The sequence below is a fragment of the Rhinoderma darwinii genome, chromosome 1 (assembly GCF_050947455.1).
Source record: "Rhinoderma darwinii isolate aRhiDar2 chromosome 1, aRhiDar2.hap1, whole genome shotgun sequence".
Lineage (NCBI taxonomy): Eukaryota > Metazoa > Chordata > Amphibia > Anura > Rhinodermatidae > Rhinoderma > Rhinoderma darwinii.
This window is the reverse complement of record NC_134687.1, coordinates 231196603-231221460: the sequence shown is the minus strand read 5'-3', so window position 1 is coordinate 231221460 and position 24858 is coordinate 231196603. Positions and strand designations below refer to the sequence as shown.

Genomic DNA, 24858 nt, shown 5'->3' with positions numbered 1-24858 from the left:
CTGGTGCCATCCTTCTTCTGTCTCCATTTATAGAGGGACACAGCTCCAGGGGTCTGGTAGGCCAGCCTTTTTCTGTATTATTTGTTGTTTGTACTTTGGGGGGGGGGGGGGTTCTTCAGACTTTGCTACTTGTTTGTGTTCCTGTCTGTCATTTCTTCTTCACATGAGAATTCTTCCAAGGTGGGCAAGGCTATTTTTAATGCCTGTGGTGGTTGTGATATAAAGTTTACTCACTGTCAACCTACTCCATTCTGCACGCAGTGTTTGCTATCCATGGCTGCCTGGATTGCTCCCCCAGATTATGAGGCTCCCTCTGAATGGATGATGTCTTGTGCTCAGGCCCTACGGGACATTTCCAAGACTATCCTAATCCATGGTTCAGTCTTTGGAGCGTTTGCCTTCCCAGATTGCAGTTTAGCTCAGGGGCCCTCTTTACTTTGGATCATACTCAATCTACTTCTCGCAATAGATCCCATAAGAGTTGTAGAGCTGCCTTCAACAGGTTTCCTTCCTCTTCAAGCTTTTTCCAGGGGAATCCCAATGCAGTCTTTAATGACAATGTTGCCTCCAATGTGGATCAGTCTCTTTCTTCACATGTGTATTCTGAATCAGAACGGGAATCGCAGTTGTCCGCTGCTATGCAGGTGCTAATACGTGCTGTAAGAGACACTTTTCATATAAGGGACGATCCCATTTCCCCTTCTCAAGAGAAAGCACCCTTATAACGCCAGCGGTGCAGTAAGCTATGTTTTTCAAACCATATTTGAGAAGATATTAGCCAAGGAGGGAAACATCCGGACAGATGTCTTGTTTCTAAATGTGCAGGTATTGTTTCCTTTTTTACAAGGATTTGGTCCGTTGTGGTCTGTGTTTGCTTTTGTGGGTCTGCCTCTTGCTAGGCTGTCTAGGTCCACTACTATTCCTCTGGCTGAGGCGACTTCTCTCAGTTTTTATGGCTGCAGGTTCCGATCTGCGTCCAGCTTTTGCATCCGCCTGGGTGAACAAGGCATGTACGGTGTGGGGGAAGTATCTGCATTACGGCATCCTATTGGGAGCACCGCAGCAGGAGTTAGCGTGAACTCCCTTCTCAATTTATCCATGCTTCAAAGTTTTTTTGTTTTTTTTGAGGCAGCCCTTTTCAGTGCTGTGCTTTTGTCTATTCTATTGCCATCTGGCGTTCGGTTGGGCTGAGATCTTGTGCAGCAGATTAATTAAAATCATATTTCTGACTGCTACAGGCGGTAAGAGCTTTGTTTTATCTTAGAACCGCTCTTCCCGTATGCGGCCTTTTCTCCTCCAGTCAGTCCATTTTCTCTCTTTTCCCAATGCCTCCTTCCAGAGATCATTTTTCTTTTAGACCAGCTAGAGGAACGAACCAGACTAATGACTCCCATCTTTCAAGCCTAGATTGAAGAAAAAGGATTGTTTTTATTTTCACTGCCCAATTCTAATAAAATCTATGAAACTCCTGTGGGGTCAAAATGCTCACTACACCCCTAGATGAATTCCTCAAGAGGTGTAGTTTCCTAAATGGAGTCACTTTTGTGTATTTTTACTGTTTTGTCCCCTCAGGGGTTTTGTAAATGTGACCTGCTAAATTTGAGCTCCAAAAGCCAAATGGCGCCCTTTGCCTTCTAAACCCTGCCGTGTGTCCAAACAGCCGTTTATGACCACATGTGGGGTACTGTTTTACTCGGGAGAAATTGCTTTACAAATGTTGCGGTACTTTTTCTCCTTTAGTCCTTGTGGAAATGAGAAAAAATTAGCTAAACCTAAATTTTCTTTGAAAAAATGTAGATTTTCATTTTCACAGCCTACATCCAATAATTTCTGCAATAAACCTGTAGGGTTGAAAATGTGAGAAATTGCTGCTAAAGTTCTAAGCCTTGTAACGGCCTAGAAAAAATAAAAGGATGTTCAAAAAACGATGCCAATCTAAAGTAGACATATGGGGGATGTTAATTAGCAACAATTTTGTGTGTTATAACTGCCTGTCTTACAAGCAGATACATTTACATTTAGATAAATGCAAATTTTTGTAATTTTTCGCTACATTTTGTTTTTTTTCACAATTAAATACTGAATGTATCGAGCAAATTTTTGCCAGTAACAAAGTGCAATGTGTCACGAGAAAACAATCTCAGAATCGCTTGGATAGGTAAAAGCATTCCGGAGTTATTACCACATAAAGTGAAACATGTCAGATTAGAAAAATGAGGTTCTGTCAGGCCAAAGCGGGAAGGGGTTAAAATAATACATAAAATAATATGCAGTTTTTTTCGGACTATAAGACGCAGTTTTTAGCAAGAATAAATCTTGCTAAAAACTCACTGCGTCTTATAGTCGGCAGTCAGGGGATCCGGGGGTACCGGGCCCTCTGACCGCTCCTTACTTAACCCCTTCCCGACGCGCGATGTGCCAGCACATCATCGAGCGGGAAGGGGATGATGTATGGAGCGGGCTCTTGTGCTCCATACACTGCAGGTGTCAGCTTCTAACACCCTGAACTAACGGCTAGGAACAGCAATGGTGCTGTTCCTGGCCGTTTAACTAGTTAAATGCCACGGTCAATAGCAACCTATGTCAGATAGGGACCCGCATCTATCGCTAGAAGGGGGCCCCCTAAGCCCCGTTCTATCTTACACGGCTCCGCTGTCTTCCGGCCACTTCACTTCCTGGTTACATGGTCGAGTTACGGAAACAGCGTAACTCGCTGATCTACGCTATTTCTGCAAGTCCCATAGAACTGAATAGTAGTTACGGAAACAGAGTAGCATGCTACGCTGCTTAAGTTACTGCCATTCACTACAATGGGAGTTACGGAAATGGCGTAGCTCAGCGAGTTACGCTGTTTCCGTAACTCCATGTATTGCAGTGTATTGTACCAGCGATCTAATGATCGCTGGTTCAAGTCCCCTAGAGGACCTAATAAAATGTGTGTAAAAAAAAAAGTTCAATACATTTTCAGGTGTATAAAAAAAAAAAATGTAAAGTTTAAAAAAAACATTTCCCATTTATCCCCAAGCACAATGTAAAAATAAAAAAATTGGTATCACTGCATCTGTAAAAGTCAGAAACTATTACAATATTGCATTATTTGACTCACGCAGTGAGCGGTGTTAAAAAAAAAACCAATAATTTAAAACCCCAGAATCGTTGTCTTTTGGTCACCATAGCGCTAAAAAGAATGAAATAAAAAGTGATTAAAAAAAATCGTATTTACCAAAAAATGGTGCTAATATAAACTACAGCTCGTCCTGCAAAAAATAAGCCCTCACACCGCTGAAACGATGGAAAAATATAAGTTATGGCTTTCAGAATGTGGTGAAACTGGACAAATTTTTTTTTTTTAACCAATAGTTTTTTCTTTGTAAAAGAAGTAAAATATAAATTTTTTTCCTATTTTCTGTTGTCTAAAACCTGGGTGCGTCTTATAGTCAGGTTCGTGTTATAGTCCGAAAAATACGGTAGATATTTGGTATTGTCACGGCCGATATAAACTGCACAACAAATTGAAGGTGTCATTTATGATGGGTGTACGCTGTAAAAAAATAAATAAATACAAACTGCTTTTTTTTCTGCAGTTTTGCCAAAATAAAAATGTATATATATTAAACGATAATGTAATTGTACCATAAACAAAAGTCTGATACAACTACGTCGAGAAAAAAAATTCAAGTTATGAATGCGGGATGCAAGGAGGGAAAAATAAAAAAAATTGTTCTGTCCTGAAGGCCAAAATTGTCTGTCTCCCAAGTGGTTAACCCCAATGTTGCAATCATGTAAGGGGGTCACTTTTATTAATGTGGGGCACGAGGTGTTATGAGTTTTGAACCTCCATGTGCCTCAGATTAATAGTAATTAACCCCATCATGTACCTTACACATTAACCCAAGTTACCCATTATGACTGTGGGGTACATGATGTGGTTAATTACTATCAATATGAGGCACATGGAGGCTCGAAGATCAGCTATAGTACAATCCGCTAAATCCGTAGCACCTATTACCTATAGTCTGACTTGCTATTGCCATATTTTCAGTTCATCAAAGTTTCTTATTTAAGTAGGTCCTGATTTGGAAAGCTGGCCCTTCTATCTAGAATTGTTTATTTCCCTATGCCCTCCTCTATGGGGAAAGAGAAGTGACTATCTATGGGCTTCACAATTATGGCTTCCAGATGGGTTATACAAAAACAATCCAAAATGATGACAATGGCATGAAAATGTCTACACGTACAAATAGAAACAGCCTGTACAAATATAGTAACCAGAAAGAAAAATACAGAAAATATACAATAATGAGGATGGATCTTACTAACCAAGGATTTTGATTGGAAGATCTTTGAATTGATATATATATATATATATATATATATATATATATATATGTGTGTGTGTGTGTGTGTGTGTGTGTGTGTGTATATATATATATATATATATATATATACACATGGTATTCTCCTGTAATAGTATTGCTCTAGGGGAGAATACTCATGAAGTTACCATATGGTGGCTCACAACGGGCATACAGGTAAGTAGTGCTGACACATTTTAAAACCCCACATCTGTAAAAATATCAACTCTATTGATGAGTGAAAATATAGTAAAAGTACTGAATATATAAGTTTTTGTTCTCATTGAAATTCTATCCAATCCATTTTTATGGGATGAATGTTTATAGACTGTCTCTGTTGTAACTAATCTACAGCTCCTGAATTTCAGACGTTTTTACAAGTGCACGCGTTTTTCGCGGTGTCCATTACGGACGTAATTGGAGCTGTTTTCAATGGAGTCAATGAAAAACTGCTCCAATTACGTCCCAAGAAGTGTCCTGCACTTCTTTGACGCGGGCGTAATTTTACGCGCCGTCTTTTGACAGCGACGCGTAAAATGACAGCTCGTCTGCACAGAACATCGGAAGACCCATTGCAAGTAATGGGCAGATGTTTGCAGACGTATTGGAGCCGTCTTTTCAGGCGTAATTCGAGGCGTAAAACGCCTCCATTACGTCTGAAGATAGGTCGTGCTCACATACCCTTCCACGTTGCAGATTTGTTGCAGAATTTCCTTCCGGAGTCACGGGCAAAGGACTGTTACAGACCAGTGTATGAGATTTAAAAAAATCTCATCCTCATGCTGCTGAACATTTTCTGCAGGGAAATCAGAGCATGCTGCAGATTTTCTAATCCGCATCATTCTCATTCTGTTCTGGATGTTCCCTGTGTATTTCATTCCTAAGGGTATGTGCACACGGTGAGAGGCTTTTACGTCTGAAAAGACAGACTGTTTTCAGGAGAAAACAGCTGCCTCGTTTCAGACGTAAATGCTCCTCCTCGCATTTTGCGAGGCTTCTCTGACAGCCGTAAATTTTGAGCTGCTCTTCATTGAGTTCAATGAAGAACGGCTCAAATTACGTCTGAAAGAAGTGTCCTGCACTTCTTTTGACGAGGCTGTATTTTTACGCGTCGTCGTTTGACAGCTGTCAAACGACGACGCGTAAATGACAGGTCGTCTGCACAGTACGTCGGCAAACCCATTCAAATGAATGGGCAGATGTTTGCCGACGTATTGTAGCCTTATTTTCAGACGTAAAACGAGGCATAATACGCTTCGTTTACGCCTGAAAATAGGTTGTGTGAACCCAGCCTTAATGTAGACTAGATGAAATCCACAGAAAAATCTGCATGTAACACGTACAGCTTTTGTTGCAGAAACGCGTAGAATCTGCAACAAATCCACTACGTGTGTGAGTACCCTATGGCCCCATGCTGCGGAATTTCCATGCGGAAATTGCAATGCTGCATATTGGGAATCTGCACCACAGGTCAATTTGTGCACGCGTTTTTCTATTGATTTATTTCTTTTTCTTCTACGTATGGATGAGATTTGTTAACCTGTTTACATGTAGCGGAATCGCTGCGTATTTTCTGCTTAGATTTGTGGGTAGAAAATCCACAGCGTATTCCAGTAGCAGCAGAGTGAATGAGAGTTAACCAAGTGATCTGCAGTTACAGATTTTTTTAATCCGCATCATGTCCATTTATGCTGCTGAATGGTTGTGTATTTGTTATGAATTTTCCCTGTTGGGTTAAAGCGGAATGTAATAATCTGCAACAAATACCAACTGTTGTGATTTTTGCTGTAAAAGTGCTGCGAATCCACAGCAAAAATGAAAAAAAAATAAGGTCTTATTTCTAGTTTAAAATAAAACGTAAAAAAAAAATCCCATACTCACCACCCCTTGTATTCCCATGGCACGTCTTCCCCGTCTGGGACTCTGTGCAGCGGAAAATCCATTTGAAAAGCTGCACCCAATCAAACATGATTTGGTCCAGATTTTTCAGTCGCAATTCCCTGTGGTGTCTGGGTCGGATTTGCTGCGGAAGTTTGTGACGATACCCTGATAACATCCTGCATGGAAATTCGGGATCTAAATTTCATCGTATTTGCGCTTCGTATACAGGGGGTCTAAGGAGGAGCTTCCTTTACAAGGATCTAAGATGTTGTTATACTGAGGGAGGGAGCACCACATGTTAGTCTATCAGTGGCTGGAATGACAGACGTCGATCTCTGACACTGCTTCTGCAGGAGGAGATCCGTAGCGTCTATATAGCGCCACTTATGTCTGTATTATCGTCATATTCTGACATCATAATGATATGTTTATACAAGTATTACTAACAGACCTGTCAATTTGCGATTTTCCATTGACCTGTATTATAGTAGTAATATGTATTTATAATTTGCCATTTCAAAGTTGATGTGATGATTTAGTCTTTATACTTTTACTTTGTAGGCTGGACTTCTGATTTACCAGAAGTTGGAGAGCATGAATGAAGAAGAGAAGCTTGCTTTATCTGTCCCCACAGGTAAATGTTAGGCTCTAATGTGCTATGTATGGATGGGGTGCCATATATTTCAGTAGGCCTGTATATTGTAAGATGGATATGTTTTATAGGAGTGAGTTCTGGATCATGTGATGTGAAGAACAAGTTGAGCAGTCTGTCACAGGAGCTTCTGGTTCTGGTGGATCACGTCCCTGGTCATTTTGAGGACTCCAGAGATGAACAAAGGTAACGTTTCTAGTATCGTGTTTTTTTGTGATGGTTAATATACCGTCTGCTTTCGTATGTACGATATCTCTCACTAATCCACCATTGTAGGAAAAGGTTTAAACAATATTCAAAGTTGTTGAAAAGATGGAAAGGCTATGCAAACTTTTTTTGTAGCCTTTTTTTTTTTTTTTTTATAATTTATAATTTGCCTTGTTTCCCTGGGATTACGTTATATCTCATGTGACCACTGCAGCAGTCACATGAGATCAAACATCATTCCTGGAGGCCAGGCTGGACGCAGGAGCGGAGAGATCTGAGAAAGTGTAGACTTAGTTTTCTAAGTTGCCATTTTTACGGCAGAATCGCAGCTTTTCCGTCGCAAAAATCACATCATCTGCTTCTTGTTGCGGGTTTTACCTCCCCATTGAATTTAATGGGGAAAATCCACAACAGAAGACCAACAATTCCAAAGCATGATTTGACAAGCTGCAGATAAAAAAAGCCGCACCGTAGGTCAATTTATGAGGGGTTTTTCAGCGTATTTTTTTTTTCATGCAGAGTGTGGATGAGATTTCTTCAAATCTTATCCATTTTGCTGCTACTGTAAGGGTATGTTCACACGGCCTATTTACGGACGTAATTCGGGCGTTTTTGCCCCGAATTACGTCTGAAAATCGCGCCTCAATAGCGCTGACAAACATCTGCCCATTGAAAGCAATGGGCAGACGTTTGTCTGTTCACACGAGGCGTAATTTACGCGCCGCTGTCAAATGACGGCGCGTAAATAGACGCCCGCGTCAAAGAAGTGACCTGTCACTTCTTTGGCCGTAATTGGAGCCGTTATTCATTGACTCCAATGAATAGCAGCGCTAATTACGTCCGTAATGGACGCGGCGTTCAAGCGCCTGCACATGCCGGTACGGCTGAAATTACGGGGATGGTTTCAGGCTGAAACATCCCCGTAATTTCAGCCGTAACGGACGCCCTCGTGTGAACATACCCTAATACAGTGGAGAATTTCAGATGTGAAATCCGTTGCAGTATTTACGCTACCTGTGAACCTGGCCTAATACCGATTACATCTAAATTCATGAACCTGGATTTGATCAGCATAATTAACAGCTGTCGACTGAGCCACCGGTCCAGTAGACTAATTCGGCTAACAGCAGCGCTCTGCAGCTTATATGTATAATGCATACAAAGAAGTTACAAGTAAGGAATATTTTTAACAAAAGTTAATTAGAAAAATGTTTATAAGCACAAAATGCATACACTTAATAATAATAATAATAATTATTATTATTATAACCAAAAATTCTAGAAAGGTTTACATAGCCATGAAGCAGCTGGTCTATATGCAGTTGCCCCATGTTTCCGCGGGTCTGCCACTTGAGACCAAAAAGTTATGTTTTGGAGTGACACTGAAGCGGCTACTTTAAGTGTCACCTTGAAGGATTGTGTCTCGAACGTTCTCCATGACCAATACTTTTTTAAAACGTACTGGGATAAAATAAAATTCCTTTATTCTGGGATTACCGTAGAGTAGTATATTAAACATGAATTACACAAGACCAGAACAAGAGAGAACCAATTATTAGACTCTTCTAATTCCGTGTTAGCTGCATGTTTTATGTTGGCATTTTATTTTTGACTTTAGTCTTCGAATACATTTTATATACCGTATGTCTCTCTGAACGTCTAATATTCGGTATATCTTATAATTCAACACTTTTCTAGTTCCATTAATGCCAGATTAAAGAAATTCCACTGTATTTACCATAATGGTTTTGCTATTATTTGATGGATTCTTGTCGTGCTGTCTGCTTCTGCTCTCTGATTATAGTTGTAAATGATATGTTATCCATAGTGACAACCTAACAAGGCTGCTGTGGCCACTGTAGTCTCCTGTCCACCAGGCTGCCCACCTCCATCTTGACCTACGGGGCATTTTTTTCCCCTTGGGTTTGGATGATTTCATTTCTGCTGTTATGGAAATAGTTATAAAAAGGTTATCATTTTGTTTAAAAAAAAAATAATGTAAAGCTGCGTATGAAAAGTTCCTAATTAAAATTTGCTAGAATATGCTGAGCAGTAGCGTTGTTTTAACTTCTTACATTTGGATTGCATCGTTTTGGGCCAGATAGGGTTGCTGTAGAGAAAGCACTCATTTATATAATTAAAAAACACGTTTTAGATGAGACTGAATTATATATTTACATACTTTATTTTACAGAGCTGAAGATATCCTTTCTAAGCTTTCCTCTAGTCTGGGAGATTTAAGAAGCCTAATTCAGGAGGCCTCCAAAGAACAGGAAATTGGTGCAGAAGATGATCTTCAGGAACGTTTCTCTGAAGGAGATGTCAGCTCAGCAAGCATAGAAGACATCCATACACAGGGGATGAGCAGCAAGCATACTAAAGATCTTGATACTCAACAAAAGGACACTATAGATCAACCATTACACCGGAATCAGGGGGTGACTATAGATGAGCTTCAAATGATTGAGCAACAAGAGAATGAAGACATGACAAAGTGCGAAGAGGTAAGAAGTGTTTCGTTTTCCCACGTTATCTTCCATTTTCACTCCTCGTTCCACCTGTGCATGTTTCACTATTACGATGGATAAAGATGGAACATCAACAAACCGCATCCTTAGGCCCCATGCGCACAGCCGTGCCCGTAATCACGACCTGCGATTGGGGGCACGGCCGGCCGCGTTTTCGGGCCATGCTTCCATACAAAGTATGGGAGCACAGCCCGCAAAATGTAAAAGAACGGACGTGTTTCATAATTTTCTGAACGTTTCTATGGCACGGACACCCATCCGTAGCAATACAAAAAGGTGTCCGCGGCCAATAGAACTGAATGGGTCCGTAATTGCGGAGCGTATCACGGTCCACAATTAGGGACAATTTTTACGGTCGTGTGCATGGGGCCTTAGACATATTAAAGTGGGTTTCTGGTTTTAGGTTAAAAAAAAAAGTGTATTCACTTTGTAAATAAAAGTTCTGCAAGTTTCTAGTACGTTATATTTATATTTCTAACCACTTTCAAGATGTCCGCTCAGAAAAGTATTAGGTCTATATGTATTTCTATTCACAGATAGAAAAAATAGATATTAAACATGGAATTGGATAACACAGAATATTAGAAAGTTGCAGAAATTTTCATTACACAAAAATTAAACATTACCGAAAACCCCTTTAACACCTTCCCGCTCCTGGACGTACTATTAGGTCATGGTAACTATAGCGTTCGCGCTCCATGACCTAATAGTACGTCTCGGTAGTAACGGCCGTTTCGGCCGTCCTCCCGACACATACAGGAGCTGTGACGCTGCTGTCTTGTTCAGCAGCTGTCACAGCTCCTACAGCAGGGACCGATCGCTGTGTCCCCGCTGATTAACCCCTTAAAAGCCGCGTTCTATATAGATCGCAGCTTTTTAGGGGTTAAGCTGCCATCGCCGGCCTGCTACACGATAGCGGCCGGCGATGGTGACTATGGCAACCGGACACCAAACAATGGCGTGCGGCTATGCCATAGACGGAAGCCTAGTGGGTCCTGACCACGTCAGGACCCACTATGCTTGCTGTCAGTGAGTAGCTGACAGTTCTAATACACTGCACTACGCATGTAGTGCAGTGTATTAGAATAGCGATCAGGGCCTCCTGCCCTCAAGTCCCCTAGTGGGACAAAGTAATACAGTAAAAAAAAAAGTTAAAAAAGATGTGTAAAAATAAGAAAGTAAAAGTATTAAAAGTAAAAATCCCCCTTTTTCCCTTATCAGTCATTTATTATTAATAAAAATATATAAACAAACAAACTATACATAATTGGTATCGCCGCGTCCGTAACGGCCTGAACTACAAAATTATTTTGTTATTTATCCCGCACGGTGAACGCCGTAAAAGAAAATAATAATAAACCGTGCCGGAATCACAATTGTTTGGTCACTTCATCTCCCAAAAAATGGAATAAAAAGAGATCAAAAAGTCGCATGTACCGAAAAATGGTACTGATTGAAACTACAGTTCGTTACGCAAAAAATAAGTCCTCGCACGGCTTTATTGATTGAAAAATAAAAACGTTCTGGCGCTTAGAATAAGGCAACACAAAAAGTGAATGATTGTTTACAAAACGTATTTTATTGTGCAAACGCCATAAGACATAAAAAAAAACTATAAACATCTGGTATCGCCGTGATCGTATCGCCCCGCAGAATAAAGTGAATGTCATTTATAGTGCACGGTGAACACTGTAAAAAAAATAGAATAAAAAAACAATAGTAGAATTGCGGTTTTTTAGTCACCAAGCTACCTAAAAATAGAATAAAAACTGATCCAAAAGCCACATGCACCCCATGAAAACGACAATGAATTCCTCAAGGGGTCTAGTTTCCAAATTGGGGTCACTTTTGGGGGGTTCCCAATGTTTTGGCACCAAAAGACCTCTTCAAACCGGACATGGTGCCTAATAAAAAAGAGGCCTCAAAATCCACTAGGTGGTCCTTTGCTTCGGAGGCCGGTGCTTCAGTCCATTACCGCACTAGGGCCACATGTGGGATATTTCTCTAAACTGCCGAATCTGGGCAATAAGTATTAAGTTGCGTTTCTCTGATAAATCCTTTTGTGTTGTAAAAAAAATGGAATAAAGAGGATTTTCTGACAAAAAAAAATGTAAATTTCACCTCTACATTGCTCTAAATTTCTGTGAAACACCTAAAGGGTTCATAAACTTTCTAAATGCTGTTGTGAATACTTTGAGGGGTCTAGTTTCTAAAATGGGGTGTTTGATAGGGGTTTCTAATATATGGGCCCCTCAAAGCAACTTCAGAACTGAACTGTAACCTAAAAAAATAAATAAATGAGCCAATACTTCGCTTCTTACATTATACTGATAATGAGCCGTGCCCACCCCGAGATGACCCCAGTTTTGACCTTTTCTATAAACGGAGACCCCTATTAGACCGTTCCAGTGCCCGGTTTTCCCCAGCATACACCCCGAGAAGTGTATTTCTATTGATGAGTCCTTGGTACATTTTAAAGGGAGGGTTCAATTCCGCGAGTACCTGCCGGGTAAGAGGGCAAGGTATGGCGTGAAGATGTATAAGCTGTGAGAGTGCATCAGGGTATACCTACAGGTTTAGGATATATGAAGGAAAGGCCACCCCTAAACCAGACTGCATCGTGGACTACAATAGGTACATGGGAGGGATGGACTTGTCAGATCAAGTCCTGAAGCCCTACAGCGCCATGCGGTGTGGTATAAGAAGCTGGCCGTGCACATCATACAGATGGCATTGTACAATGCGTACGTGCTACGTCGATGTGCAGGCCAGACGGGAACTTTCCTGGAATTTCAAGAGGTGATTATCAAGAACCTAATCTTTAGGGACCAAGAAGGGGGGGCACCCAGTACTTCTGGAAGCGGGGCCACACGCATCGTACCAAGGCGGCAACACTTTCCAGGAGAAGTTCCCCAAACTGGCAAGAAGGGAAAAAGTCAAAAGAGGTGCAAAGTCTGCTATAAGAGGGCGATAAGGGATGACACAATATATCAATGTGACACGTGTCCCGAATAACCAGAGCTCTGTATGAAAGAGTGTTTTAAAATTTATCATACATCCCTTGGTTTATAATTTACCCCAATTTTACTTACCCTGATGCACTCCACACAGCTTATCCCCCCTCGTCTTTCCCCTCTGAGCCCTGCTGTGTGCCCAGGCAGCTGATAACAGCCACATGTAGGGTATTGCCATACCCGGGAGAACCCACATTACAGTTTATGGGGTGTAGGTCTCCGGTCAAAATGCTCACTACACCTCTAGATGAATGCCTTAAGGGTGTAGTTTTTAAAACGGGGTCACTTCTTGCGGGTTTCAACTGTACTGGTACCTCAGGGGCTTCTGCATACATGACTTCGCACTAGAAAATCCCCAGTAGGCCAAATGGTGGTCCTTTCCTTCTGAGCCCTCCCATGGGCCCAAACGGCAGTTCATCACCACAAATGGGGTATTGCGGCACTCAGAACAAATTGCGCAACAGAATGGGGTATTTTGTTTCTTGTGAAAATAAGAAATTTTCAGCCAAAACGACATATTATTTGAAAAAAATAATTTTGTTTTCATTCCCAGCCCAATTCAAATAAGTTCTGTGAAAAAACTATGGGGTCTAAATGGTCACAACACCCATAAATGAATTCCTTGAGGGGTGTAGTTTCCAAAATGGGGTCACTTCTGGTGGGCTTCCATTGCTTTGATACCTCTGAGGCTCTGCAAATGCGACATGGCACCTGAAAACGAATCCAGCAAAATCTGTACTCCAACAAACACATAGCGCTCCTTTCCTTCTGAGCCCTCCCATGAGCCCAAACGGCAGTTTATCACCACAAATGGGGTATTGCCACACTAAGGACAAATTGGGCAACAAAATGGGGTATTTTGTTCCCTGTGAAAATAAGAAATTTTGATCACAAATGACATTTTATTGGAAAAAATGACATTTTTTTCATTTCACAGCCCAATTCAAATACGTGCTGTGAAAAAACTGCGGTCAAAATGGTAACAACAACCATAAATGAATTCCTTGAGGGGTGTAGATTCCAAACTGGGGTCACTATTGGGGGATTCCTACTGTTTTGACACCTCAACACCTCTTCAAACCTGGCATGCTGCCTAAAATATATTCTAATAAAACAGAGGACTCAAAATGCACTAGGTGCTTCTTTGCTTCTGGGGCTTGTGTTTTAGTCCACGAGCGCAGTAGGGCCACATGTGGGACATTTCTAAAAACGGCAGAATCTGGACAATACATATTTAGTAGTATTTCTCTGGTAAAACCTTCTGTGTTACAGAAAAAAAATGAATAAAATTGAAATTGAGCAAGAAAAATGAAATTTGCAAATTTCACCTCCACTTTGCTTTAATTCCTGTGAAATGCCTGAAGGGTTAAAAAACTTTCTAAATGCTGTTTTGAATACTTTGAGGGGTCTAGTTTTTAAAATGGGGTGTTTTATCAGGGTTTCTAATACATAGGCCCCTCAAAGCCACTTCAGAACTCAAGAGGTACCTTAAAAAAAAGGCTTTTGAAATTTTCTTAAAAATATGAGAAATTGCTGTTTATGTTCTAAGCCTTGTAAGGTCCAAGAAAAATAAAATGTTCAAAAAACGATGCCGATCTAAAGTAGACATATGGGAAATGTGAACTAGTAACTATTTTGGGTGGTGTAACCGTCTGTTTTACAAGCAGATGCATTTAAATTCTGAAAAATGCTAGTTTTTCAACATTTTCTCTAAATTTTGCAATTTTTCACCAATAAACACTGAATATATGGACCAAATTTTACCACGAACATGAAGCCCAATGTGTCACGAGAAAACAATCTCAGAATCGCTTGGGTAGGTTTAAGCATTCCGACGTTATTACCACATAAAGTGAAATATGTCAGATTTGAAAAATGGGCTCTGAGCCTTAAAGGGAATGTGTCGCCAGAAAAACATGTTTTTTTTTTAAAAATTAAACATTTAGTGTGTGGGTGATTAAACATTGTTCAAATTTTTTTTATTTTTTTCGCGAGTCAGGAAATATTATAAATTTTTTCTAATTTATAATACTACCCATTTTTGGTCACTAGATGGAGCTAGTTCCCAAAATTGCAGCATTGCACCATTGGGTTAAAAGCCCTCGCTCTAGTGAGCTCTCAGCATCCCCCCCTCCTTTATCCTGGCTAGTGCCGTGATAAACGAGGGGTTTGAAAGGTTTAACCTCCTACACTGTGTGTCGCCATTTTTTGAGGTAACCCACAGTGTAGTAGGTTTACATACAGTAGTAAACACACACAAACACTAACATACATTGAAATCTCTTACCTGCTCCTGCCGCCGCGGCTCCCTCCGGCCCGTCCGCTCCCTTTGCTGCCACTGTTCCATGTGCACTTGTCCGGAAGCCGCGACCGGAAGTAGTAATATTACTGTCCGGCCGCGACTTCCGGTCCACAGGAAAATGGCGCCGGACGGCGCCAATTTCGAATAGGACTGTGTGGGAGCGGCGCATGCGCAGTTCCCACACAGACGCCGTACACGGCAGTCAATGGGACGGGAGCCGTTCGTCGTCCCTATGGGACTGTGGCTGCCGTATTCCATGTCTGTGTGTGTCGTTAATCGACACACACAGAAATGGAACAAAAAATGGCAGCCCCCATAGGGAAGAAAAAGTGTAAAAATAAGAAAAAGTAAAACACAAACACACAAATGAATATAAACGTTTTTAATAAAGCACTAACATCTTTAACATATAAAAAAATAATTTGTGATGACACTGTTCCTTTAAGGCCCAAACTAGGCTGTGTCCGGGTTAAACTATAAGGAAGGAGCGCATTTTGGGCCTTAAAAACATAGTGATTATGTATTTCAGTTTTTGCATTGCCACTTCCTGAGAGCCATTCCATCAACATACCTGTATGGTGGCTTGTTTTTTGTGATACTAGTTGTATTTTTCAAAGGGAAAACAAATAAGTTATAGGGTGAACATATAACTTTAACCCTAACCAATTCAGCCATTGTTTTTTAGTGTGAAAAAAATAAATCTTACATTTTTTCTTTGGGTCTTTTTTGGGTTGTTGTGGTATATTATTTTTACTTGGGGCACTTTTTTTTAATGAACTTTTTGTTTAGTCCTATTAGAGGATTTGAACATGTGATCCTGTGATCGCTCCTATAATACATTGCATTATTACTGTATTGCAATGTATTTTGCCTGTCCGTGTTACACAAACACAGGACCTAATAAGCACACATGCATGACAGGTCCGGACGTCTTTGTTAGGCCCGGCTGCCATAGCAGCCAATTGGCAACTCGCAGCCCCCTTACCTCTATCAGACTCCCTTAGGTTCTGTGGGCACTATTGCCTGTGGCATCTTAGGAGTCAAACAGCCTGGATTGGAGTTGTCTCAAATTTCGACTGTTATTGTTGGAAAACAAAGTTCACAAGTTAACCCTTACCATCATTCACATCCCCCCCCCCGCCCCCTCGGTTGAATTTGATGGATGTCTTTTTTCAACTGTGCTAACTATATAACAATGTTATGTTGATCAGTAATATATTGAAAAAAACTTATTTTCCATATAACGTTACGTTGTTCTCTAGACACTCTCTTAACCCCTTCCGACATTTGACGTATGGGTACGCCATGGAAAGCTAGTGCTTCCCGCATTTTGCCGTATCCATACGCCAAATGCTTGGCACCGGCTCAGAAGCTGCCATCATCGCCAGATGTCAGCGGTATCTTACAGCTGACAATTCGGCTGTAATGACGGGGACCGAAATTAGCTGCTATCCCTGCCATTTACCCCTTAAATGCAGCGCTTAAACGCGATCGCTGCATTTAAGGTGTTTGCAGCTCATCGGAACCCCAGGTTCCGTTGGATGCAATGGCAACCGGAGACCTAATACTGGCATCCTGGTCTGCCTAGCCCGTAAGACCTCCAGCCCCCGCCAGGCGGCGGAGCCTGAACGGCTTCCGTAGCCGCCGACAAGATGGCGCCGGCTCAGGAGCTGATACGGCGTCATCAGCGGTTGAAGTCAGCTGTGTGTTACAGCTGACAACATCCACCTGTAACGGCAGGAACCGGAGCTAGCTCCGATCCTTGCCATTAACCCCTTCGATGCAGCGATCGAAAGCAATCGCTGCATTTTAGCGGTTGCTAGCAGATCGCCAGCCCTGTCAGGCAATCAGGACTGGCGACTGCTGCTATGGCAACAGGAGACACAATGGCCTCCTGCTCTGCCAATACGGAAGCCGATTAGGCCCCGCCGGGAGGCGAAGCCTAGTCGGCTTGCTGTCAGTGAATAACTGACATATCTAATACATTGCACTACGTAGGTAGCGCAATGTATTCGAGAAAAAAAAATCTGACAGTTGGACCTTCAAGTCCCCTAGTGGAACTTGAAAAAAAGCGTTAAAAAAAAAAGTGAAAAAAACAAGTTTGAAAACATAATAAAAGTTTCAAGTAATAACATAAAACACAATCGCCCTGTTCCCTTATCAAGTCCTTTTATTATCGAAAAAAAAAGAATAAACCATACGTATTTGGTATCGCCGCGACCGTAACGACCTGAGGTATAAAAATATTATATTATTTATTGCACGCGGTGAACATCGTAGAAAAAAAAAACGGTTTTCTCTGTTTTGCTCATTTTGCCCTACAAATATTGGAATAAAAAGTGATCAAAAAGTCGCACGTATCCAAAAATGGTACCTATAAAAACTATAGCCTGTCTCGCAAAAAACAAGCCCTCATACAGCTCAGTCGACGAAAAAGTTAAGGTTCTCACAACTTGGCGACAGAAAAAATACATTCTTTTTACAAAAGTAATTTTATTGTGCAAAACGTTGTAAAACATAAAAAAAACTCCATATATTAGGTTTCGCCGGAATCGTACTGACCCGCAGAATAAAGTTAACGTGTAATTTATAACGCGTGGTGAACGCTGTATAAAAAAACCTAAAAAAAACTATGGCAGAATTGCGTTTTTTTTTGTTATCTGGCCTCCCAAAAAATAGGATAAAAGGTGATCAAAAAGTCGCATGTACCCCAAAATGGTACCAATAAAAACTACAGCTCGTCCCGCAAAAAAAGAGCCCTCATACCACTACGTCTATGAAAAAATAAAATTAGTTAAGGCTCCAATAAGTCAGAAAATAAAATATGCAGCTGTGCCCGAGGGGAACATTTCTTCTGTTTCAAGAGGCGAATTATTAAGGCCCTAAAATTAGGGAACCAGGAAGGGGAGGGCCCAAACATATCTGCTGGAAGCGACGGTGCCCGTATTATACCAGGACAACACTTTCCCAGCAAAATTCCCCAAACTACAAAGGTGCGGAGTGTGGACCAAAAGGGGCATAAGAAAGGACGCCATATCAGTGCGACACCGGCCTGTGCAGAAAGGATTGTGTCACAGCATAACACACATCTATGGATTATTTTATAGATTTTTTTACCACATTATTATACCACCTGACTATGCCCCTGATGTACTCTGCCCAGCTTACATGTACCCCCACATTATAAATTGAAATACCAGTAATACTCAAACAAATCTACTACCAAGCAAAATCCGCTTGGTAAAATCCAAAAGCCAAATGGCGCTCCATCCCCTCTGAACCCTACAGCGTGCCCAAATAGCGGTTTACTTCCACATATATGGCATCGCCAAACCCGGGAGAACCCTTTTAACAATTTTGGGGTGTGTGTCCCCAGTGGCATAAGCTGGGCACGACATATTTGCCACTGAAATGGCATATCTAGGGAAAAATATAAATTTTTAATTTGCACCATCCGCACGCATTCATTTATGGAAAAGACCTGTGGGGTGAAAATGCTCACTACACCCCTTAATGAATACCTTGAGGGGTGTAATTTCCAAAATGGGGTCACTTTCTTTTTATTATTTGACATCTGAGCCCCGGCAATTGTCAACCAATACTTTGTAAATCCCCAAATTAGGCCTCAATTTTACATGATACTCTTTCACTCCTGAGCCTGGTCGAATGTCCAGGCAAAAGATTAGGGCCACATGTAGGGTGTTTCTAAAACCGGGAAACTCCGCATAATAATTAGAGAGCTTTTGTGTTATGGTGGCACAAGCTGGGCACCACATATTGGCATATCTATGGAAAAAATCCCATTTTCACTCTGCAACATCGAGTGCACACTAATTTCTGCAAAACACCTGCAGGGTTAACATGTTCACTACACCCCTAGGTGAATACCTTGAGGGGTGTAGTTTCCAAAATGTGGTCACTTCTGGGGGGGGGGGGGATCCACTGTTTTGGTCCCACAGGCGCGCAGAAACAAATCCAGCAAATCTGCACTCCAAATGGCGCTCCTTCCCTTCTGACCCCTGCTGTGTGATCAAACAGCAGTTTATGACCACATATGGGGTATTGCCATACTTGGGAGAAATTGCTTTACAAATGTTGGGTTTCTTTTTTTCCTTTATTTGTTGAGAAAATGATTTTTTTTTAGCTAAAGCTACGTCTTATTGAAGAAAGAGGATTGTTTTTATTTTCACTGCCCAATTCTAATAAATTCTATGAAACACCTGTGGGGTCAAAATGCACTACACCCCTAGATGAATTCCTCAAGGGGCGTAGTTTCCTAAATGGAGTCACTTTTTGGGCGTTTTCATTGTTTTGTCCCCTCAGGTGATTTGCAAATGTGACATGGCCACCGCAAACCATTCCTGTTAAATTTGAACTCCAAAAGCCAAATGGCGCTCCATCCCTTCTAAGCCCAGCCGTGTGTCCAAACAGCCATTGATGACCACATGCATGGTATTTTTTTACTCGGGAGAAACTTCTTTACAAATTTTGCGGTGCTTGTTCGCCTTTAGTCTTTGTGGAAATTAGAAAAAATTAGCTAAACCTACGTTTTCTTTGAAAAAATTTAGATTTTCATTTTCACGGCCTAATTCCAATAATTTCTGCAAAAAACCTTGGGGTCAAAACGCTCACTATACCCATAGATAATTTCCTCAATGGGTGTAGTTTCCAAAATGGGGTCACTTGGGGGGGGGGGGTTTCCGCTGTTTTTTTCCCCTCAGGGGCTTTCGAAATGTGACATGGCCTCCGCAAACCATTCCTGCTAAATTTGAGCTTCAAAAGCCAAATGGCGCTCTTTCCATTCTAAGCCCTGCCCTGTGTCCAAACAGCAGTTTATGACCACATGTGGAGTATTGTTTTACTCGGGACAAATTGCTTTGCAAATTTTGTGGTGCTTTTTCTCCTTTAGTCTTTGTGGAAATGAGACAAAAAATCGCTAAACCTACATTTTCTTTGAAAAAATTTAGATTTAATTTTCACGGCCTACTTCCAATAATTTCTGTAAAAAACCTGTGTGTTCAAAATGCTTCACTATACCCCTAGATAATTTCCTTGAGGTGTGTAGTTTCCCAAATTGGGTCACTTTTGGGGGATTTCCACTGTTTTGGCACCGCAAGAGCCCTTCAAACCTGACATGGTGCCTAAAATATATTCTAATAAAAATAAGGCCCCAAAATCCTCTAGGTGCTGCTTTGCTTCTGAGGCCGGTGCTTCAGTCCAGTAGCACACTAGGGTCACATGTGGGATATTCCTAAAAACAGCAGAATCTGGGCAATAAATATTGAGTTGCATTTTTCTGATAAAACTTTCTGTTACACAAAAAAAATGGATTAAATGAATTTCTGCAAAAAAAAAAAAACGAAATTTGTACATTTCACCTCTACTTTGCTTTAATTCCTGTGAAACGTCTAAAGGGTAAGAAACTTTCTAAATGCTATTTTGAATACTTTGAGGGGTGCAGTTTTTAAAATGGGGGTTTCTAATATATAAGGCCCTCAAAGCCACTTAACAACTGAACTGGCCCCTGCAAAAATAGCCTTTTGAAATTTTCTTGAAAATGTGAGAAATTGCTGCTAAAGTTCTAAGCCTTGTAACGTCCGTCCTAGAAAAATAAAAGGATGTTCAAAAAACGATGCCAATCTAATGTAGACATATGGGGGATGTTAATTAGCAACAATTTTGTGTGGTATAACTGCCTGTCTTACAAGCAGATACATTTAAATTGAGAAAAATACAAATTTTTGCAATTTTTCGCAAAAATTTGGTGTTTTTCACAATTAAATACTGAACGTATAGAGCAAATTTTGCCAGTAACATAAAGTCCAATGTGTCACGAGAAAACAATCTCAGAATCACTTGGATAGGTAAAAGCATTCCCAAGTTATTACCACATAAAGTGAGACATGTCAGATTTGAAAAATGAGGCTCTGTCAGGAAGGTCAAAAGGGGCTAAACAGGGAAGGGGTTAAAAATGTTTCTCCGTGCTCCCCCTTGCTAAAGCCTGATTTACACGAGCGTGTGCGTTTTGCGCAAGCAAAAAACGTGGCGTTTTGTGTGCGCAAACGTCACATAACAGCTCCGTGTGTCATCAGCGTGTGTCATCAGCCGCCATCATTATGACACTCGGTTTGGATGTTTGTAAGCAGAGAAGCACGTGGTGCTTTTCTGTTTACATTCAGAGTTTGACAGCTGTTGCGCGAATCACGCAGTTCGCACGGAACTGCTTCCGTGCGGCATGCGTGGTTTTCACGCACCCATTGACTTCAATGGGTGCGTGATGCGCGAACAGCGCACAAATATAGGACATGTCGTGAGTTTTTTTCAGCGGACTCACGCTGAGCAAAACTCATGGACTGTCTGCATGCCCCCATAGACTAATATAGGTGCGTACGACACGCGTGAAAAGCACGCGCGTCGCACGCACGTATATCACGCTCGTGTAAACGAGGCCTAAGGCTCATTTTTCTCAGTATATCTTTGACAGTTATTTGACAGTTACCGGATAATCTTCCTTTTCTTAAATATGAATTAGTTAATTTAGTTTTTAATCATTTTCTCCTTACTGACTTGCTGTTGAGCTTGTGGTGGGTTTGTGCTTTTACACAGCAGCCAGTCTGAGCAGGCAAAGCTGCAGTGTAAAGTATGGGGAAGGAATAGAGCAGCATCCTGAATCACTTATGAGACAGGAGATTGATTTCAGAATACTTTAGGTCTCTTCACTAACCTTTTTCTCTACATAATTCCTATTAGTCTGCTTTACAGAAAAATGTAGAGAAACATATTTTCATTTGCAGCCCATTGATTTCTGTTGGATTTTTCAGATGGCAAATTTCATTAGTTGGCTTCAGCTAGCCTCCATTCTGTCAGATTTTTATAGTCTGGAAACTTTTCTATACAAAACATAACATAAAAGCAAAATATAAAAACGGACGCCTGATTTCCAGCCCCCCCCTTTTTTTTTTTAATACTGAACTTTAACCCCTTCCCGCCGCAGCCAGTTTTGGACCAAATGACAGAGCCTCCTTTTTAAAATCTGATATGTGTTACTATATGTGGTAATAACGTCGGAATTATTTTACCTATCCAAGCGATTCTGAGATTGTTTTTTCGTGACATATTGTACTTTATGTTAGTTAAAAAATTTGGTCGATTAAATTCAATATTTTTTTTGTGAAAAACACCAAAATTTTGAGAAAATTAGCATTTTTCTAAATTCAAATGTATCTGCTTGTAAGACACATAGTTATACCACACAAAATAGTGACTAATTAATATTTCGTTAATACGTCTAATTTAGATTGGCATCGTTTTTTGAACATCCTTTTATTTTTCTAGGACGTTATAAGGCATATAAGTTTAGCAGCAATTTCTCACATTTTCAAGAAAATTTCAAAAGCCTATTTTTTTAGGGAACAGTTCAGATCTGAACTGGCTTTGAGGGCCTTATATATTAGGAACCCCCAAAAATCACCCCATTTTAAAAACTGCAGCCCTCAAAGTATTCAAAATAGCTTTTAGAAAGTTTCTTAACCCTTTATGCATTTCACAGGAATTAAAGCAAAGTGCAAGGGAAATTTGCACATTTCAGGGTTTTTTTGCAGAAATTCCACTTTAATCAATTTTTCCTGTAATACTGAAGGTTTTTTACCAGAGAAACACAACTGAATATTTATTACCCTGATTCTGCAGTTTTTAGAAATATCCCACATGTGGCCCTAGTGTGGTAATGGACTGAAACACAGGACTCAGAAGCAAAGGAGCACCCAGTGGATTTTAGGGCCTTCCTTATCTTAAATTATATTTCAGGCACCATGTCAGGTTAGAAGAAGTCTTGTGGTTCAAAAACAAAGGAAACCCCCCAAAAGTGACTCCATTTGAGAAACTACACCCCTAGAGGAATTCATCTAGTGGTGTAGTGAGCATTTTGACTCCACATGTGTTTCATAGATTTCATTAGAATTGGGCAGTGAAAATGAAAAATAAAATTTTTTTCCACTAAGACAGAGCTTTAGGTCAAAATGTTTCATTTTCTCAACAAAAAAAGGAGAAAAAGACCCCCAACATTTGTAAAGCGACTTCTCCAGAGTACGGAAATACCCCATATGTGGTCATAAACTACTGTATGAATACACATCAGGGCTCAGAAGGGAAGGCGCGCCATTTGGCTTTTGGAGAGCAGATTTTGCTGGATTGGTTTTTCTGCTCCATGTCGCTTTTGCAAAGCCCCTTAGGTAGCAGTACAGTGGAAACTATCCAAAAGTGACTCCACTTGGAAAACTACACCCATTGAGGAATTCATCTAGAGGTGTAGTGAGCATTTTGACCCCACATGTGTCTCATAGATTTTACTAGAAATGGGCAGTGAAAATTAAAAATGACATTAATTTCCAATAAGACGTAGCATTAGTTCAAAATTTTTCATTTTCTCAACAAATAAAGGAGAAAAATCACTCCAACATTTGTAAAGCAACTTCTTCAGAATAGGAAAATACCCCACACGTGGTCATAAACTGCTGTTTGGATACACGGCAGGATACAAGGGAAGGAGCACCATTTGGCAGTTGGAGTGCAGATTTTGCAGGATTGATTCCTGGGCGCCATGTGGCATTTACAAAGCCCCTGAGGTGCCAGTACAGTAAGAACCCCTGAAATGTGACTCCATTTGGTAAACTACACCCCTTGAGGAATTAATATAGGGGTGTAGTGAGCATTTTGACCACACAGGTTTTTGCTGAATTTATTAGAATTGGGTTGTGAAAATTAAAAAATTACTTTTTTTTTTTTTTTGCGAAAAGATGTAGTTCTAGCCTAAAATTTTGCATTTTTACTACGACTATAGGAGAAAAGCACCTCACCGTTCGTAAAGCATTCTCTATAGAGTAAGGCCCCATGCACACAACCGTAAAAAACCTCCGTTTTTGCGGACCGCAATTGCGGTCCGCAAAAACGGAGCCATTCACTTTCATTGAACACTGACACCTTTCCGTAGCACTACGGAAGGGTGTCAGTGCCGTGGAAATGTTTTGGGAATTATGGAACATGTCCGTTCTTTCGCATTTTGCGGGCCGCGCTCCCATACTTTGTATGGGAGCACGGCCCGAAAATGCGGCTGTCAGTCAGCGGCCAGCCGTGCCCGCAATCGCGGGCCGTGATTGCGGGCACGGTCGTGTGCATGGGGCCTAAGGCAATACCCCACACATGGTCATAAACTGCTATTTGGACACACAGCAAGGCTCTAAAGGGAAGGAGCGCCATTTAGTATTTGGAGTGGAGATTTTACAAGATTCGTTTTTGACACCATGTTGCATTGAGCTAAGTTACCAGTACAGTGGAATCCCTCAAAGAATTTATCTAGGGGTGTAGTGAGCATTTTGACCGCACAAGTGTTTTGCAAAAATGAGTACACAATAGATGTTGTAGATTGAAAATTGCTGTTTTCCACAGATATGCCATTTCAGTGCCCAATGTGTTGTGCCAAGCTTGTACCACCGTAGACACACATCCCATAAATTGTTAAGTGGGTTCTCCAGAATACAGTAATACCCCATATGTGGTCATAAATTGCGGTTTGCGCACACTGCCAGGCTCAGTTGGACCACCATTTGGCTTTTGAAGCACAGATTTTGCTTGCTGTTTTACTGGTATTTCAGCTTATAATGTGGGGGCATATGTAATCTGTGCAGAGTACATCAGGGTATATGTAACCTGGGCGGAGTGCATCAGGGTATATCAGGGTATATGTAAGCTGGGCGGAGTACATCAGGGTATATGTAAGCTGGGCGGAGTACATCAGGGCATATGTAAGCTGGGCGGAGTACATCAGGGCATATGTAAGCTGGGCGGAGTACATCAGGGCATATGTAAGCTGGGCGGAGTACATCAGGGCATATGTAAGCTGGGCGGAGTACATCAGGGCATA

The 24858-nt window shown here is 41.0% G+C and overlaps 1 protein-coding gene across 2 annotated transcripts in view; it reads left to right on the top strand.

The window, feature by feature from the left end:
* Positions 1–24858, top strand: part of WRN (WRN RecQ like helicase) — a 202259-nt gene that overhangs the window by 13120 nt on the left and 164281 nt on the right. For both annotated transcript variants that reach the window (XM_075862190.1, XM_075862182.1), the window contains 3 exons: positions 6798–6870; positions 6960–7074; positions 9290–9599. In XM_075862190.1, the coding sequence (XP_075718305.1) occupies positions 6798–6870; positions 6960–7074; positions 9290–9599 (498 nt within the window). The remainder of the gene's footprint in view (positions 1–6797; positions 6871–6959; positions 7075–9289; positions 9600–24858) is intronic.